Here is a 19,943-nt window from a genome sequence, read left to right as displayed (position 1 = left end):
TGCCTTCTCTAGACACCCCCCTGTACCCACAACTCCAGCAGAGGCACAAGGCAGCAGAATGAGAACAAATGGGGAAAACAGAACATGTGGAAATATTTGCAAGTCTGTTTCCTGTCCAAGACTAGCCTTTGGACTCCATGGCCATTCCAGTGCCCCTACCTAACGTACAGTGAGCCCGATCTGCCTCCTGCCCCTCTGGCTGCACTGCCTGCTCTGCCCTCTCCCAGATTTCCAGTGTGTGATTGACCTTCCCTCATTCTGGACCAGCATGACGGGCAAGCTCTAACTTTCCTTCAGAATAATTCCCAGCACAGCCCGGGTCTCCTGCCTCACAGTCATGGCCTGCCTGCCTTCCTCCAGCCAGGCTCTCATGCTGAGCTTGCACATGACCTCCGCCAGCCTGGAATTTGCCACCACCTGGCAGCTCCGCCAACCCAAGCCTGCATGAAGGCGGGAGCACTATTTGTGCCTCCACTGCCTCATCTTCTGTGCCTCTGGCTGCTCCTGCAAGACATTGTCCCGTCACACAGGTATAGCAGCCTGCACCTGTTGATCACTGTAATGTCTTTTGCAGTGGGGGTTGGGTCGCAGGCAGCTAGTTTCCCCAGGGTCCCAACACCCCTCCATTTCTGTGAGCTTCAGCCGCTGCTACCTAATAGGCCACAGTATCTGTCCTTATCCCGTTGTCAGTGTGACAGAGCTTACACACTACATAGCCTATCTTATGTTGTTCAGTGCATTTTGCACAGAGGGTTTGTGAAATAGGCAGGTGTGTGATATAATTTGGGTTCTTCTACACTGTGGGTGGCATGGCAGTGCAGTGGTTAGCATTGTTGCCTCACAGCTCTGGTGCTTCTGAAAGCACGAGGCGTTGTAATGAAAGCAAGAAGAAGTGCAATGACCTGGGGTGCTATTGGTGTGGAGTTTGTATGTTCTGCCTTTGTTCACATGAGTTTCCTCCAGGTGCTGTGGTTACCTCCCATAATCCAAAGACATGCTGGTAGGTTAATTGGCTTCTGGGAAAACTAGCCCTGGTGTGAGTGTGTGCATGACTATTTGTATCTTTGTGTGTGCTGCAGGGGACTGGCATCCCCTCCAGGGTGTACCCTGCCTCGCATCTGATGCTTGCTGGGATAGGCTCCAGAAATAAGTTTATGTCCATCCTAAAATGTGGCAAGAAATCTAATGTGAACTTCAGGCGGTGTAGTTTACGTTTTGCACTATGTTTTCAGATGTAATTCTCACCTTTTAACAGGACAGTGACATGGCCTTTTAAGTGAACGAATATATTATGCTTCATGTCATCTCACTTGAGCATGAAAAATACTAGATTTTTCTTTTTCAGTAAGAAATGCCTCCTTATCAGTTTCCTTCATTGTTGGGGATTTCTGTAACCAGTAACAGTGTTTAAGGCCATCAGCTTTTGTTGCATGTTGGCCTTCTAGTCCTAACAACTTGTATTTTATGCTGCCAGTTAATTCTGATAACAGGTCAAAGGTAATGGATTCAGGAGCAGAGCATTGTGGTCTGCATTTGAAGTGATTTCTGTTTTCATGTGAAAATGTACTCTATTCAACAGTATCATTCATCTGTTCACTGGCTGATAAATACATTTTACTGAGAGTTTACGTACAGTGTGTGGCTTTGCTTCAGAGCACACAGGGCAAGTATACATATATGACAGCACAAATAACAGACTGGCTTGAGTGCTGACATACACCACCAAAAGTTAGACATTCATGGCTAATCTTTTAAGCTTGTACATACATCTGCTTCTCAAGATAACCAAGTGACTGTCATCAGTAAGTAAAATGACTTTAGCTTCTGTACTATCTGTGGCAGGCTGGTTTCAAAAGCATGTACTGAAGTATAAAACCTTAAGATTTTCTGCTTGTTTTTTATAACCTTGATAGTCAAATATTAAATAACCTAATAGTAAAGATGCAAAGGAACAAGTAAAGGTTTATGTTTATTCCATTCGAAGAAGGCTAAAACACAACCAAAACATTGTTTCTTTTCTTCTCTTTTCAGCATGGAATAAAACTTTACTTGTTCCTTTGCAGCCTACTCATGCTGACACAGCTACCTACTTGAGTTAATATTAATGATATTCACACATACAGTATGTGTTTACTTGGTAAAGTGCATGCTCATTTTATAGTTGTTCTGTGTTGTAAAATATAGTAGGATCTTGACATTCACCAGGGTTCAGCACAAAGAACTGTCACCAATAGCCAAATCAAGTCCACCCCTATCCTATTGCATAATGTCCTACACTATATAGTATGTAGGGCTATGAAACTCAGTGAGCCTGTAAATTCTTATTGAGCCCATATTTCTCCAACACAGAACCGAATGTTCATTACAGTACAAAACAAAACAAAAAACACATTGAGATGCTGATGCTGGGTAGTGGCTACTTGGATGTTTGTCTCATACTCCCAAGTGTTGCGTCACTAATTTGAGCCTAAGGACCTTCAGCATGGTTTCATCCTGCTCTGCTCTTCTTTCATCCAGGACCCTGTTGTCCTAACCAAAAGCAGCCATGAATAATGAATTTGTGAGTGATAAATTTGTAGATGTCGAGACCTTACTGCAATGAGTTATTAAGTGGACACAGTGGGCTTGTTTTTTAGATGGTACAGCAACACCAACTGTTTGTGTGAAGTTCAGTGAGGTACCAAGTGTCAGGTGGAAATATGCATTTTTAAAACGTTCTATGCCCTTGAATTGCTTCCTATATTTTTGTCAGTGTGTACTGGCAATGCAAGACGTTCCCTTTCATACAACAAGCACAAGAAAGTAACACTTGCTAACATAAAGGCATCTGAAAATAACTTAGAAAAGCTAAGATGTACAATATAGCTTAGGAAATGCCAGACACCCATAATCATCACATAACATCTTATCTATATAGCCTGCCAAACAAAGCCATCTCACTCCTCATCTCTTATCTGCAGAAGATCCCTCCCCTCTCACAGCACACAGCTCTGTATCTGCCATGGGTACAACAGAATGAGAAACTCTCTCTTCTTCCCCTGGACACACCTTACTGTGCAGTGTAGCATTTCACAAGACCCCACCTTCTGCAGGGGCTCTCCAGCCCATTGACATCTTGTCAAAATCTGTGCTTCTTGATTCTGTTAGGATCAAATTATATGCATTTCTCTAATGTAAAATACCCACACTTGCATCCCATGGGGTTTCAGGAGGCTAAGGAAAGAGTTGTGCGTGTTAAGAATAGCATACAGATTAGACAGTGCTCAACACACAGTTGCATTTACTTGATGTCCGTTGGTTCTGTATGTTTTTTGGTTATTTGTTTATTTTCAGGAAAACCTTCATATGTAGATACAGTACGCACCAAAAATCTTCAGATAAAAGGTTTATAATTTACCACATGGCATGGATTGCTTTGCACCCGTATGTTTTATTAACTCATGTCTTCATGCTTTAGATACATAGTATGCTCTTCAAAGATCACAGTTGCTATATGATTGATCCAAACCAGTCTACTGTTTCCATCATTCAGACATGTCAGTGGTGGTTCTCTGTGTCTTTGTGTGATCTGTTCCTTGATTTGTGATTTGGCTGTAGCCTTTTTTTATGTTTTTTTAAAACTAGAGAACAGATATAGATATCCTACAGTAGATAACCTATTTTTTCTAACTGATTTTTCACTGTAGTATGTTTCAGTATTTATGTTCATATCAGTGGTTATGTACAGCATGCTGCTGGTACTGTATGCCTAAGGTAACATACAGTATTATTTACACACATTATTTGGCCATTTTTTCTTTCTGGATAAGAAGGTAGTGGAAAAATGGAAAAGCCATAATCTCAACAGTAGATAATATACAGCAATGCTGCTTCCCACTTCTCTACGTCAGATGATAACTTCATCCTGACTCATAAGTGTGCTGGCCAGTACAGTACGTCCATCTGTCAGTGTAAAGAGCAGGTCAGGCCTTTTGAAGAACATGGATTGTTCCATTTCCGAGTTTCGGAGTTTTCCAATGATACAACAGATAAGACTCTTTGGAAATATACTCATCAGTAATCCTGTAAATTTCCGGCATGGTTATTAATACATTTTTCATTAAATATTATGAATTGGGTTTCTCTTTTTAACTATTTTTTTGTTATATTTATTGAAACCCCAACCCCACAGGGGAGGAAACACAGATGCAATTATAGATCAAACCAGATCACGTACACTTCTTCCCTTCAGGGATACACAATGTACATCAGAGTGTTTTTGTCAAAAACAAATGACAAAGAGAAAAAAGGGGACAAAACAAAGGCAAACAAAACACCACATCAACTGAGCCACTTTTTCAATAGCAGCGATCCGAGCCACCAACAAGGTGATCAATTTAGAATAAATAATTTCATCATAAGTAAAAGTGTTATAAATACTCCTGTTTTTAACAGTGGGGTTATCAGCTCATGCTGAGGTTTTGTGTGCTGCCATTTTGTCTTGGCAGAGAATTATGAGTGTGGTACAGGTAGTGGACAGACAAAATGGAAACAGTTGGGTAGATGAGGGACACTGAGTAGACTGTAAGCAAGGGTTTCCATACAGGTGTGGTTGATGTGTTAATTAAGCACATAACGTCCCAGCATGCTAAGGGTCAGGTATAAAAATACCGGACAGACCTGGCTGTCACTTTAAAAGTGACCTCAGTGATTGTGTGTTACGCCAGAGCTTCAGTGACAAAGACAGCTTAACTTGCTTAAGTTTCAAGAGCAACAGTGGCAAGGGAAAGACATCATCAGAAAAGGGCAACATTGGGTGGAAGGGCACACCCCAGGATCGTGATATCTGTGCGATAATTCAGGTAAAACTGGCCAACAAGTGCAGATCAGTTCATTTCAACCTGGGGCACAAGCACCCAGTTTAATCAAAAACAGTTCCATATAGATACCATAACAGATACCATAGTTTGGTTGTAGTGCATGAGCTATTCAATGGTTTGGTGAGCATAACACTGATGTTAGCCATATGGTTATCCATAGAGTATTTCATGACCTTCTCTGTCGCCAGATCTGAACCCAGTCGAGCATTTTTGTGATATTTTGGAACGAAGCCTGAGGCAGCTTTCCCACCACATGAGTTGACCATTCTGCACAGTTCCAAACACAGGTACACTGTATGCCATAGGCCAAGCTGCATATAGGCCATGCTGACCTAACATGGGGGCCCCACACCCTATTAAGTGACTTTACGGTGTTGTTTCTAGTTTTTGTCCACTATCTGTAGCTCTTTCAAAAAAATGCCACTGCTTTTAGTTTTTCACTTCTCTTTAAACTTTGCAACACTACTTAATGTAATGGACATGTAAAACTCGATTTTCTACATTTTCCAGATGATGAAAGCATAACTGAGATTCAGTGAACCATTGCAAAGAAATTGGTCCCACACCTGTTTTACAAATAATTATTATTTGAAAAAAGTCTTTGGAAAGCATGCAGTTAAAATCATCAGTTCTTACAAACACCCATTCATTGTCAAAAAGCTTATAGCCTATTCCTGCTAAGGGTCACAGCAACCCAGAGCCTATCCTGGAAGCTTAGGACAGAAACTATATAAAGACAGAGACCCAGAGACTATAAAGAGACACAGACTAACCTCGCCGGCACGTCTCTGGGAGGTTGGAGGAAATCGGAGCGCCTGGAGAAAACCCACATGCTTACAGGGAGAACCATGCAGACTCCATACAGAGGGACCCCTGAGCTGCACAACAGCAGCACTGAACATCACAGCACTATAAAGCACTCGTAACTTGTGAGCAACAGTCCTAGAATGATTTCTTCGGTTCACTTTAGGTGATTCCAAAAGGCTGAACAAGCTCATCAGGAGAGAAAGCTCTGTCATTGGGTTTGACCTGGACTCCTTGGAGGTAGTGGCTGAGAGGAGAATGATGTCCAAACTAGAGGCCATCATGGACAACTTCTCCCATCCCCTCTATGACAGGCTTGCAGGAATGAAGAGCACGTTCAGCAATAGACTGATTCATCCACGGTGCGACAGGGAGCGCTACAGGAGGTCATTCTTGCCGTCTGCCATAAGACTGTACAACGCATCCACCTTGAGTCTTGGCAGAGGCAACATCGACAGTGACCTGTTTCTGGACTAAACGCATCTACACATCTACTGCTACATCTGTTCTCTTTCTTTTTCTTTTTCTTTTTCCCGTTTACAACCACTTTTTGTGCAATATATGCCAGGGACCTGTGCAATACATTTATATTTATATCTATAGTTACATCTATATTTATATTCATATGTGTGATATGAGTGTGATACGATTTTCTGTGTACTGTTCTGTTCTAGTTTGTTCTTGTGCGTCCGGACTGTGAGTAACTCTTGTATTGTATTGTATGTATTGTACTATTATTATATAATTCGTTACACTGTGGCTGTGTTGTGTGTGTTAAGCTGCTGTTGCACTGCAATTTCCCTCACGGGATCAATAAAGTATCTATCTATCTAGGTTTGTGACTTTTTTTTTTTTGTTGGCCGATTGTAGAAAACAGCACTTGTGGGAATGAAATGTTTTTTTCTGAATTCCACCCTACAGCTCTTTCTGCCTTTTTTTTAGCTCAGTATTCACCAGTAATTTTTATTCCCTCAGCTATGTAAATGTGACCTGGGCTCTGAATGAAGAAGACTGAATCTACCTCTGCAGAGCCTGGGGGAGAGGGAGTGAGGAAACGATGAAGTGGAAATGACCCTGGTGTAATTCATCCGTTTTGCTCGGTGCCGTAATGATTTCAGGGCAAATCCCAGTCACAAGGATTTTGTTTATTCAATAATATACAGCTGATTAAGAGCATTAATTACTACTTCACTTAAAACGGAATTAATCTAAGCACCAATGTGTGAGACGAAGCAGAGCAGTAATATTTGTAGCAGATTATCAGCGCCCTGATACACATCAGGGATTCTTCTTGAGCAGCTTGCAGCTATGAATTGAAAACAGTGAGTTATGTGATCGGAGCTGGATGGCTCTCAAGCTTGCCAGTGCTGCTGTCAAGGCTGCTATGGGGGTTTGGGCAGGGTGATTCATCTTGTCTCTTCATTAAAATCTAGACCTTTAATTTCATACTCATTTGGGAAATTTATTTTTACCACATTGGATGGATTTGAGTGTATTTTGGATTGCAGCAAAAAAAAATAACTACAGTACAAACAGGGTTATTTTGTATTCAACTGCCTCAGGTTTTCCAATCTAAAATTAGGCTAACACTACGATATCGTTCCTGCTATTTCCAATGTTGCTTAGAAGAAGTATCTAATATATATTTAAGGAAATGTACTAATAGCATACAGTATGCTTTTATTACGCTTAATGGAACAGTAGTCACTTTGGAATTCAAATGTTAATAAGCTGGGCTTTACTGCCCAGTGTACTGTACTGTGCTTTTACCCAGATCTCATTTGGTACTGTTCAGAGTTTTCATAACTTTGTTATATTCTTGTACAGCACTACAGATTACTATTAGTATGTACTGTAGTGTTAATTAACGGACACCAAAAATAGTGCTGTAATATTCCAGTGACTCAGAAGGCTGACTTTGCTTAATTACTGTATTTATATCAGTACCTTTATTACCCTAGGATGTCCTTCCTAAGTAAAATAAATACACAACATTTTAAAATAAACATTTGTTTTAGTTCTTAAGCAAGCTAGCAGTCAGTTACAAGCTTGTTCTTGTTTTGAGTTCATGACCCTTCTTATACATTCTACAGGGGGCCTTGTTGAAAATCTCAATTTGGCTTTAGTGCGACAGGACATTTTAAAAGAGGTTATTCAACAGCCATGGGTAGAAGAGGGTTGGCTGGTTTCAAAGTGCACACGTCCAGACTAAGGACTTGATACTGACACATCAGACTTTTTGCAGCCCAGTTGTGGGTTGTTGGTTATTATCAGGCATGCAATTTGTATTCCTCAGCAACCAAAGCCTTGTAATCTAAGGTAAATATAGCCACATGAGTAATCCATGGAGATGCATTATATTGGGGGAGGGTTTAGTTGTTTTATTTGAAATCCAACCACCTAATTAACTGTCTAAGCTCCGTCACCATCTTTCCTTTTCAAACTGAGGGCACGCTTTTCTTCATTTTGAGACAGGCATAACCTACATATTGTGCCTCCAATAAGAAAATTTTGATGGAATTCAATTTGGAAGACAGTGATGGAGCAGCAGACACACTGCACAGTGCGCAATCTACTATATGCACAGGGTTTGTTGTGACAGGAAGAATTTTAACAACGTTAATAAATGGTTGCTGGGTAAGGCTTTTCCTGCTGTATTGTACTCTGAAGCTCACACTATTAATTTGCTGCAGGGTGAGAATATGATACGTTTGTGGTTCTGCAAACGTATTCAGACTGCTTTGTGTCCGGCAATGTTGACTGAAAAGGGTCGCTTTCCCTTTTCATGATTTAAACAGCACGCTTTAGAGCTCCTAAGAGGACAAACAATAAATTACAACAGGAGGAAGATGAAATGCTATTTTAGTATAGAACAATTATGCCTAGGAATATTTCTGATAGTAAAGTATAAAAATGGCATACACCTCTTCTTACAGGTTAGATAAGTGTTCTACACTTTATAATTTTGAGACTTGTATTTCATGACAAGTAATTCTTGATGCAACACTATATAAGCATACCAAAGGTGTACATGAAAGACGTTTTTTCTGATACATCACTATTTCAGTCATACGGCTGCTGCTGCCCGGATTGGCTGCCCTGTTTGTGCTGCAGAAATTAATATTTTTCTTGGACAGACTAGTGTTGTATGTTGAAAATATATTAGACCCAGAAAATGGAACTTTATTTTCATGTCACAAAAAGTTAATGTGCTCATCTTGTCAAAATGCACCCAGGAGCACTTCTTGCCTGAAATTTAAGGCCTGAGTAGCCAGGTATCATGTATATAACAGAGCAGCATGTTCAGTCAAGAATTTCTTCATTTCAAGTTCGTTTTCTTCAAATCTATGATAACGTGGCAGCTGTATGCAAATACAGGAGTGGTTTCCCATTTCTCCTGCCTCCTGCAACATCAGGCAAAATGAATCAGAACACAGCTAAACTGTAGTGTAATATAGTGCAAAGATCATGGCCAGTTTAAGGTTAGGCTGGAGGTTTTATTTTTGTTTTATTATGTCTAAATCATATTGGATCAAACAAAATTTTGTGAAAGTACCACCACATGTCTGAGATCTAGATGAAGATTGGTACATTATTTGTATAAGTGATTAAATATCTGAATGGTCAATTTCTAGTAGTTTCTTAAATTAGTTTAGGTGGGTAGCTGCGTCATCATGCGTAGGCTGCAAAGGAACAAGTAATAGGTTTATTCCATGCTGAAAAGAGAAGAAAGAAAACACAACATTTTGGCCGTGGAGCCTTCTTCAGGTGTGACACGCCTGAAGAAGGCTTCACGCCCGAAACATTGTGTTTCTTAAATTAGACATTTACTATTCAGAGGGGATACCATCCTTCTCCTGTCTTGTAAAAGTACAATACACAGTGATTTTCAAAATCTAATTACCTGAAACAAATTTGTATGCACCAAACTGAGCACCTATTCATAAAGCCAGTTAAAAAGCTGTGGCAGTGATAGTAATTGATCTAACTCTTAATAAAAGGTATTTTTCATATCTTTCTCTATAAATGAGAATCGAACAATTATTAAGGAAAACTTTTATCATATTCTAAATTATATTTCCATTATAAAAATAAAGCCTTTTCTGGACATTCAATTCCAATTGAGCAATTACTTAATGATAATTTTAATAATGGTCATTTTCCTGGTATATTATTTATGTTGTATGACTTTCATAATATTTTAGATGTAGACATATTTTATGCGTTCTTTATAAAACCCTTAATTAATCTGTCCTGATATTTCCTTTAGGAAAATTCATTCAGAAGTCACCAGTGGTGATAATTTATCTCCAATTATTTATGTACACCCAGCTGAAGTAGCGGTGCATACTGGGTAGCAAGGCTTGGTCCTGGAGAGTCTCCATTCAGCATGTGTAATAAATTAATGTGCAATGAAATCTTCATTTTTACAGAGCAGATGTGGTAATTAAGCTGCATAACAGTTCATGCATCAACTCAGAGCCTCACGATTGTTGTCACGATTGGCTGGATAAAAACCATGTGCCTTGGAAACTAAGTCTAGACTTGCCTTAAGGTTTGCAATGTAATGCTTTGACATCCAAATTTTAAATCCCTATCCAAGCGGATTCATACTTATAAACAGTGTCTTTGTCTTACCTTAACATCATTGTCAGAATTCAGTAAACTCTGAGAAAACTAAATGTATGCTATTTTGTATAAAAAAGTATGCTTTTTATAAAAAAAATCATTCTTATTGCTCTCTTAATAGTGATCAAAATTTTTTAGTCTAAGTATAGGTAAATACATGTAAAACCTTATGGGACGCTCGAACTGAGAGTTGTGAAGTGTTACATCTCTTCAATTATGAGGTATTTTTAGAACACAACAAATAATATAATATAAAATAATTATATAACATAACAAATAATTATATAACAACAACATTATACAACCTATCAAAAGGCTGAATAATTTAAAACAGTTCTCTCAAGAAATTGCTTCTTCAACCCTAATTGGAATGTATTATGTCCTGCAAATACTATTCCACCTGTCAAAAACACTTTTATTTCTACTTATATCTCAGGGATATACAGTATAAAGAAGCGAAATCATGAAATTGCCTCCAAAGTTAGTTCAATGTTATGACTCCCTTGTGTGTAAATTTCAGCTTGACATTATCATTGCCACATCATTTTAATTACCCACTGAAAGTGATACAGCTAAAAGTAATCCCTTGATAGCCCACAGAATATCATGTTTAGTCACCAGAAGTATTTTATACAATTCTTTTGATGTTACTATACAGTAAGACTGTAACTAGAAGTTTTAAGTTTAACTACCCGATTGTGAATTTCAGTGGCTGTATCAGACAAGCTTTCAAAGCTGTTAACTTAAAAAATTAACTCTGTGTTCATTCAGGATTGAAAAAGGATAGTGCCCTCATAAATACTAGGAATACTAGGAACTGACCACTTACATTTCAGAATTTTCCATAAAATTGCTTTCACTAATACTGTATGTGCCATTGTTCATTCATTTCTGATATTTACAGTGCCATTAGTTTGTTGAATTGGCACAGAATAACCCTAGTGTTTTATCTCCCTGTTAGAAGCTAAACCCTGCAGACATATTCCAAACAGCCTATACTTTAACATTTATAGTTTCTGATTAAGAATGGTCCAGTATTGGTGTGTAATATTGCGAACTGTGAACATTTTTCAGGACTATATTTATGTGGACCATTAACATATCTTAATGGCTTTAAAATATTTTTAAAAGTCCATTCTTGGCAATTAGCTGCCCAAGAAATGAGGACAACTGAATTATATGCAATGTTTATGGAAACTGTCCTACTTATGTCTGCATAGGATATCTGTAGCTTCCAGTATAGTGTTCTATATCCATGATCAGTACTGCGAAGACAGTTATTTGATGTTAACTATTTGATAGTTGACATGTCTTCAATGAAAACGAAGGTTTTCTTTGAGGTTTTGAAAACATAGTCATGATAACAAATAAGAACCCAGAACCACTATAATAAATATTTAAATAATTAATTAATTATAAATTAATAAACCTTCTACAGGTGTAAGAATAAGACACCTGCAAGAGACACCTCCTGAATGGCTCAGCAGCCGAAATGTTGCGTTTCTGCTTTGTACTTTTCAGCATTGGATTAACCTTCAGTTGTTCCCATACAGTATATTGACTGAAAACAATTAACTGACCATTTAAAATAATTTGTAGCAGTGACACTAACAAATGGTCTTGTAGGACAAAAATAGTTGTGAAAGTCTGTGTTCCTCTCTTAGAAATGACATTGACATACAGTACCACTGTATATCACATTCATAAAGTGGTGAAACCCTGAAGAATTATGAAAAAGGAATATTACTGGATTTGAAGGAACAAGTAAAGGTTTATTCCATGCTGAAAAGAGTAGAGAAGAAACACAACGTTTCGGCTGTGGAGCCTTCTTCGGGTGCCGAAACGTTGTGGTTCTTCTCTTTTCAGCACGGAATAAACCTTTACTTTACCTTTTCTTTTGCAGCCTATGCATGCTGATGCAGCTACGTACTTGAACTATTATTAATTTTGGCTGGAGTAAAGCTTGATTTCCTTATTTATTGTTTTTCTTTCTCTTGACGTCTTTTACAATAATTTCTAGTTGTACTAGAAACTGTGGTTTCACAGGTTACAGCAGCAGCTTGATGTCACACATAACCTTTTAGTCCTGTCAGTTCTAGTCAGTTTTGTCAGTTCTAGCCTATTTTTTTAGACGGTATGCCCTTTTCTAGAGGTAATGGTAAGCATTCATAAGGAGGGTTTGAAGTCTAACTTGAATTGTTGGCCTGTCCCTGCTGGCACAATGTGCATAGTTCTAAAAACTGTAATTGTAAATGAAAAAGATAGAAGAAGAAAGCTAAACATTGTATGCATATTTTACTTGATAACTGTTTGTTCAATAAATAACAAAGCCTTCATGATATTTGTTATCCAGAATTGACAAATTTGTTTTAGCTAACATTTTTAATTTACATTAACATAACAGTATGTGGATGTTTGGAAGACAGCAGTTCCTTTAAAGGTTCTTTAGTGTCTTTGGTGTGGGACAGAACCTTGGTTTAACACACATTTTTCCAGTTTCCATGCATCTACAGCTTAAGGTTGAACAGAAGGAATAGACGGATTCACTTAAGCCTTAACTGTATCAAGACACACTTTATTTCCACGTGTGGATCTGTAGGCTATAGAGTTTTTTACATAAAGAGACATAGAAGCATGCTAGATTTCAGACCCTGGGAACTAGAGCTGGGCTTTCACGCAAAAGATAGAATCAAAGCAGTAACACATTTCTCCCAATTTCAGAAGCCCAGGCAGAATCCTGTCCTGAAAGGAGATTCATGCTCCACGACTCTGGGCTCTCATGGATGAAGAAGAAACACAGAGGAACGAGGCAACCGAGCAGGCTGATGAGGTAGGGGACCCCCAGAACGATGTCGACTGCGGGCCGAGCTGTATGAGCCCTCAGGCGCCGGATGAAAACAAGAACCGCCTGCTGGCGTCGCCCACTGTTCGCCATCGCGCTCAGGAAGACACGGTCAACAACAACGAGCCCAGATCTGCAGGCCGGACCAGCAGCACTGAGGAGACCAATAACAACAGCACACCCCTTGAGCCGGCCAAGCAGAAGGGGGACTCGTCAGAAGGCAGCAGGAGCAGCACAGACACAAAGACAAAAGACTCAGGTACTTTTTCTGTTGTTTTGTTTCTCGGTGGCTCATTGTGATTGTCAGCGGAGGCAAAATTTTCATTGGTGCAGGTTGCCTTTGGACTTCGCTATTTAAAAGAAATTAGCAGTGAATGTTAATTTCAATTTTCTTGTCAATGTTCTGTAATGTCCCAGCTATTCACTTCTACTCTTCAGAGGCAAGCAAGCAAAAATGAGTCTCTTGTACTGTAAGTTAAGAGAACTGGTACATGTGTGTGAACAAACGTACTGTACCAATGGTTGAAACTATTTTCATCCTGGTATGTTCTATTTAACAAGACTGTCAGATCTTGTGTCTGAACGTCAGATGCATGTTTTTCACTGTGTAATTCACTTTGAGGTTCCTTATATGCATCAATTGCAAACTGGGAAAGGTGGTCTGGGTGAGAAAATACACAATAGTTTTCTCAGTGTTTGAGACAGTTCCATTTAGTATATTGAAGTGGAGAATTACAGTTAGTCTTTGGTCTCTGCTGGATTGTGAAGAATCTGATAGAAAGGTCAGATTTGGAGCACTTTGTTATTTCTGCTTGTTTTTGGTTTTGGTCCTTTTAAAGCTTGTTTGTGTTAGCAGGAGGTGCTTTTGAGAGCTGCACGTCGGTGTCAGCAGACAATATCACCACAGGTGCTGAAAGCTCAGGCAAAGACAAAGGCATCCCGCATGAACCCTCCTGTCCCCCTCAGAAAGGATGGTGCAGTGTTCTGCAGCCCCTGCTCTCATCTCTCCAGGGCCTTGGCGAAGAGAGTGATTATACCCAGCTGCCCCAGTGTCTTCACCAGGTCTGTCTGTCTCAGGGCCGCTCTGCTACACAGCCAGCACAGTATGGACTTGTTCATATTGGTTATGGTGCAGTTTTCCAAAACCATGCCATATTAATAACACCTTGGCATACGTGCTGTTACAAGTGATGAAAAAAGGGTCCAGTATGTTGTAATGGAAGATAATTGTTTTCTTTAACTCCTAAAGACTAACTTCCATAGCTTCCGATTTAAGAATCCTGAGTTTTTCCACATACGACATTTTAAAAAATTACACTTGCAAATACAATACATGTCCTTGATGAAACTGTACATGAAAAAAAATGAGACCAATGTCTCACTAGAGTTTTGCCTTAATGGGTTATATTATGGTTAGACTCTTGTCTCTAAGTCTTGGCAGACTAACAGAATCATTGACCTAGACAACTAATCTTAGGTATTTTGTATTTGTGACACATGAGCAGAGACTGCACAATGTAACACTGTACAAAAAAAAAAGGTTTAATACTATATATGGAAAGATCTGTATTGTTGGAATCCTTTTCTTTTTTTGAAACCTGTACATGGATATTTTTATAATTCCATAGAAAGCGACCCTTATGCCAAATAAGCTTTGTATCTGTGGTGTCAGCTGGAGTTCGGTGTGTTCCTTATTACCTGGAGGCTGCCATGTGTTTTAATCACCTGCTTCCAGACAAAGAACCCTGAAACATTTAATGCAACATTTAGCAATGTTCTATCTGAAACTCAGTCTGTGAAAACATTGCTAATCCGGCTAATATAATAATGGAATGCTGACAAAAGAGGGGGACACATTTACTAGAAGTATGTTATTGTGCTGTAGTTAAAGAGTTCAACTGATAGTTCAAGAGTTAAGATTATTATTATTATTATTATTATTATTATTATTGTTATCTCCAAAGTTAACAATTGAATATTTCGCCATCATATGATCGGGCCAAATGCTGAAATCCTGTTCCAGCAAATGGTCATGGTATCAGCTCTGTAGTCCCCAGTACAACAAGTGTTTTGTGAAAAGATTGTAGGTTACAATAATGTGCAAATGACTTGGCCTTGTAATTTAGTAATGATAAGTTCCAATGGAAAGCAAGTGACCGGCTGGTTCTCTGGCATTCTTGACACTGTGACCTGTGAGAGCAAAGTCACTCCACCTCCTTTAATTTTTTGGTAACTAATAGCAAAGCACTGGAATACCTGTTTTTCATATATAGTCCAAAAATAGTCTTCCTTGATTTAGACAACTCTAAATAAACTCTGTATCATACATTTATATGTCTATTTTATAAGCCCTCTTTTTATGTTCTTTGGGACGAAAGGCACTATACAAATGCAAGTGATTCCTACTATTACTACTATTAGAAGCTCAGTTACTCAGAAACAGATACTGTCATGATTTACAAAAAACAGTATTATTCCCTTATTTTATTCTTATTACTTGTAATGAAATGTGAACTAATGAGGAAATCATAAGAGCAGCTATAATGAGTGAATAATGAATCTCATCTTGCTGCTTGCAAAACATTCTGCATAAATTCCCCCCTGTCCACCACAATATCCTTCTGCTTCAGAATGAAATGCATCTAAAAGAATAAAAAAATAAAGTTCCCTCTGTAAGCTTCACAGAGCAGTTTGGTGTGTTTCATATTGAATGGTTTGACAGAATGTATAGATAGAAGTTTGTATACTTATATGGTCCTATGAATAACAAAAGATCTAGAAGATTTGAAGATTGACATATATATTTCATCATTTAAAGTGTCACATGTGAAGTATTTATCTCCTTTTTCATATCACACTTTTGGGTGAAAGCAAGCAAACTCTGGGTCTTCCTCTTTCTTAGTACAAGGGTTGCATTGTATTTTCATCCATTAACAATTCTTATATTAAATTGCAAGTGGGAACTCCAACTCTAAAGTGGTTGTGTAAAAACAAATGACAGACATTAAAGTTTTGCTCTATCTTTTTTAATTATGACAATTCCTCTCATGCAGAGGTCTGGAAAACAGAAACGCTTGTGATCTCTTGTTGTTCTGGTTCATTAAAATGTTGTCTTTAAGAGTAGTTTTGGATAGACTCATTTAGCAGAAAAGGTGAGGGTTTTTTTCAAATGGCTTTGGCCAAAAGTAGGTTTTTGTAGCACAAATTTTCCTAGGTTTACTAGCTTTATTTGTCTCAGGCACCTGCGATAAAGTAAATACATGTACATGGAACAGTTATAATTATACCCTTTTTAAGCAGAAGTGTTTTGCTGGTAACGACTGTTCACCAAAGGGAACCGTCAGCCTTATTTTTCAGCAGCGGCCCCCTTCACTTCCATTACAAGCTATTTGCACACACATCACAACAAAAGCCCAATTGGAATGCTGGCTATCCATTCTATAGCCCTGCAAATATAGCTTAAAAGTGTCTTGCTCAGCAGGGGATGTCTTTTCATCGCCACAGTACATATTGGGTTCAAGTGTTGAGTCACAAAACACCCCCATATGCTGTAGGTGGTATTCACGAATGTGCCTGTCAGTAACGATGCTGTTTCTAATGGTAGGATCTGAAGAAAATGGAGTTTCCTTTAGATCCTGCTAGAAAATAAATAAAATCAATTTGAGTGCTTAATGAAACAGTTATTTTGATTACAAAATTGTCTTGAGACAACTTACTGTAGGATAAAGCTGTTAAAACCTAAAGAAGAGTTGTCACACTCTCACAAAAAGAAACTGTTTCTGAGCTTTTCAATAATTGTAATGGTAATTCCAGCCATGGTTTGAAGTGGTACTTGTAAAGTATGTACAAACTTCCTTTAAAGTAAGCCCTTCCTGGCACAGCCTCCCCAGAGACCCTGGGCATCTTGCAGAGGCCTTGACAAGGCACTTCATATTTATGGAAACATAGTTATTGCCATTAGCAACAAAGCAGAAAATGGGGGCCTTTGAGCTCAGCCCCCCCACATCATTAGAAACGTAAAGGAGTGTATTTTCACTGTGTTTATCCCAGAGATGCACATGGGACAGGTTCTTCTGGAAGGGTGATGTCTCAGATGAGGACATATCAAAGGCAGGAAATGTAAGTTTATTGTACCACATACAGTAAATGGGAGTGTTAACAGTAAGGAGATCCATGTCTGCATTGTACTATATGAAAAGGAGTGTTTTACTGCGTTTTTGTACTGTAAATAATGTGTCCAGTTTTTTAACCTAATCACTGGTTTGTGGTACCCTCTCATCCTAGTTTCAACATATTTTATTCCTTTTTCGTTTGTTTTTTTTAGATAGCCGAGACCTGTTTCTGGGAAAAAGACTGTATCCTTTCATCTATGTTTCTACAGAATTACAAGTCAAAGTGGAAGAACGATGTTTGTGTGCTTTTTCCTGCTTTCCTGATACTGTAGATCTGGATGTTACATAGTACAAAAGGTAGCCTTTACCTTTATGGATTTGTGGAGAGGAAAAAAATATATTATTAATGAGGAGGTAAACCTGATAGTGAATGAGTTGGATTTCATAGATAAATGCGATGGATTAATGACATTATAGTTCTCCATAGCAAGTCATGAGTAGCTGTGATCAAACTTTTGCAGATTATGATGAAAGTGCATTAAAGATTACTAAATGACAAGCTTTGGAAACCACACCATTTGTTTAGCATATGTATTTAACTCGAAGGCATTAGGCACAAGTGGAAGTGTGTGTGTAAAACCATGAAGAGGAGGGACTTCTTTTGTGGAACACAGGTTTTCTGTGATCTTGCAGAAGATCTTGCAGAAATTCCATGAAAAACTTCCCTAAAGTTCCTTCGTAATTCGATTGGTGAAGGGCTTTCTGTTTTCTCTAGCTGATTTGCTGGGACGTGGGCTGCTGTAGTGGGTGCTACACTTCAGTGATAGATGAAACAAAGTATAGACTCCTACTGTATATGTAATATGCTTTGGGATTCTTTGAAAAGGAAATTTTAATAATAATAATTCCCTCTTTAAGTTCGATTTTAGTAAAGGTACGGTAATACATGTCTCACAAAGTCAAGTACAGATGAGAGAGACCACAGCTTTCTTTTGCTGTGCTTTTATTCAATTTATATATGATAACTCTCTCTCTAGTTAACCATATAAATAAATGTCTAACTTTTATTCGCCTTTTTTCTGTGTGAACTGAACTTTTATAGCACAGTACCACTTGCCTTTGACTTTGTGTGAACTGCAGATGTCTGCTCATTGTTTTTGAAACAACCATGGTAACTGTTAGTCAACACAGAGATGTCTTAAGAAATTACCATTACATTTTATTAACTTTCTTAAGTATCAGAGGAATATGTCAGAATGTTTATTGTTGTTAATAAAATGCAGAACAGCCAACCACACTGATGTAGGGAAAAAAATGATGTAATATTCCTTTTTAAATCTGTCATTGGTTGGAGTACAAAGTAAAGCTTATAAAATTCCAAATGTTTTCTAACATGCTTCCCAGCACTCCCCCCAACAAACTAATAAATCTTTCTGAAGTAATCTTTTCTTCCTTAGCGGCATTAGACTTAAAGTGTAAAAGAAAGACCTACAGAAAACCCTTCACCCTTTGCCTGCTCTGATGCTTGCTGTGCTCTGTCTTAACCTTTGACACAGTCAGACTCTGAACATCATCTGCAAGAGAGAGCCTGAATATAGGTGCAGACCTTAGCTGAGGCTGCCTGCTAGTCAAATTTGCCAAGTTCCTTAAATAATTTTATTTAATAAGCCTGAGCATTCTTTTGATTTTCTTTTTCTGGAATGAGATTTTTTTTAATTAGCTGTCAGAGAGAGTTTCCTAAAAGAACTACAGTTTTGAGCAAGTAACAAGAGGTAACACTGAATCCAGTTCATTTTAATTGCAAATTTTTGTATTTTCCAGTTCAAGCAGAACAGAGTTCTTAACAGGAGGTATAAAGACTCTCATTGTCTCTCCCTTCACCTCATTGCACTCTGTACAAAGAAGTCTCAGTACCTAAGATGATAACTGTCTTCGTTTGCTGTACTAGTTCCCACTTTGGACCCAACTTTAGATAACCTTAGAAAGCTCTGCTTTAGGACTGCAGATGGAACCTGTTGCCTTCTTTCTTTAACATCCATTTCAGATGAAAAAGCTCTCCAGTTCATTCAGCTGGAAAAACTGTATCATGAGCAAGTGCTGTCCAACTTGTCAGCTATTCAGAAGCAGTGGGGTATGTAAAAGTAATTCCTCTGTGTTTACTGGTTTCTTTGCTTTCTGGTGTAGCACATACTTAGCAGTGCTGATTTCTCACCTCGGCCCCTGTTTTGTCTTGATCTGTGCCCCTAAAAACAATAGAGGACTGGGTTGTGAATGTCACTGATCCTTCAACAGACTGACACAACAACACACAAAGGGTGGGGGAAGCATCCATTTGCTTTCTGTACAGAGACTAAGAAGATCCAAGACGATGTGAATTCAATGGGATGTTTCACCAGCTACATATAGTTTCTTTTAATCCTGATTATGCTAAACTTTATATTGAATATATTTGACAAAGGAAATGATACATGGCATTTTCTTCAGAATATAAGGTGAATTACATTGGTCTGTATCTAAAGTTAAACTTACAGTATAAGGGTCTTCCTTCCAGTCAGACTGAGAGATTTCAGCTACAATGTAGAAAGCTTGTTAAAAAAGTAATCATACTCTAGGTTTAAAAAAGGCAGGCCTTTCTTCAGGAAGATGATTTGATCATTTGTAATCGGATTAGCATAGTTTTTCTTTTTTGAGAGGAGA

At 38.4% G+C, this 19,943-nt stretch overlaps 1 protein-coding gene across 7 annotated transcripts in view; it reads left to right on the top strand.

Annotated features, from left to right (window-relative positions):
* Nucleotides 1-19,943, top strand: part of cnsta (consortin, connexin sorting protein a) — a 53,644-nt gene that overhangs the window by 10,767 nt on the left and 22,934 nt on the right. For 3 of the 7 annotated variants that reach the window (XM_088906521.1, XM_088906505.1, XM_088906549.1), the window contains exons 2-6: nucleotides 13,014-13,393; nucleotides 13,988-14,196; nucleotides 17,185-17,253; nucleotides 17,459-17,489; nucleotides 19,291-19,377. In XM_088906521.1, the coding sequence (XP_088762647.1) occupies nucleotides 13,072-13,393; nucleotides 13,988-14,196; nucleotides 17,185-17,253; nucleotides 17,459-17,489; nucleotides 19,291-19,377 (718 nt within the window). In that variant the 5' untranslated portion in view covers nucleotides 13,014-13,071. The remainder of the gene's footprint in view (nucleotides 1-13,013; nucleotides 13,394-13,987; nucleotides 14,197-17,184; nucleotides 17,254-17,458; nucleotides 17,490-19,290; nucleotides 19,378-19,943) is intronic. The other 4 variants (XM_088906548.1, XM_088906540.1, XM_088906514.1 and 1 more) reach the window with 3 other exon arrangements.

The sequence above is a fragment of the Atractosteus spatula genome, chromosome 2 (assembly GCF_055471065.1).
Source record: "Atractosteus spatula isolate fAtrSpa1 chromosome 2, fAtrSpa1.hap1, whole genome shotgun sequence".
Classification (NCBI taxonomy): domain Eukaryota; kingdom Metazoa; phylum Chordata; class Actinopteri; order Semionotiformes; family Lepisosteidae; genus Atractosteus; species Atractosteus spatula.
The sequence above is the reverse complement of the archived record's forward strand: the minus strand, read 5'-3'. Positions and strand labels throughout refer to the sequence as shown.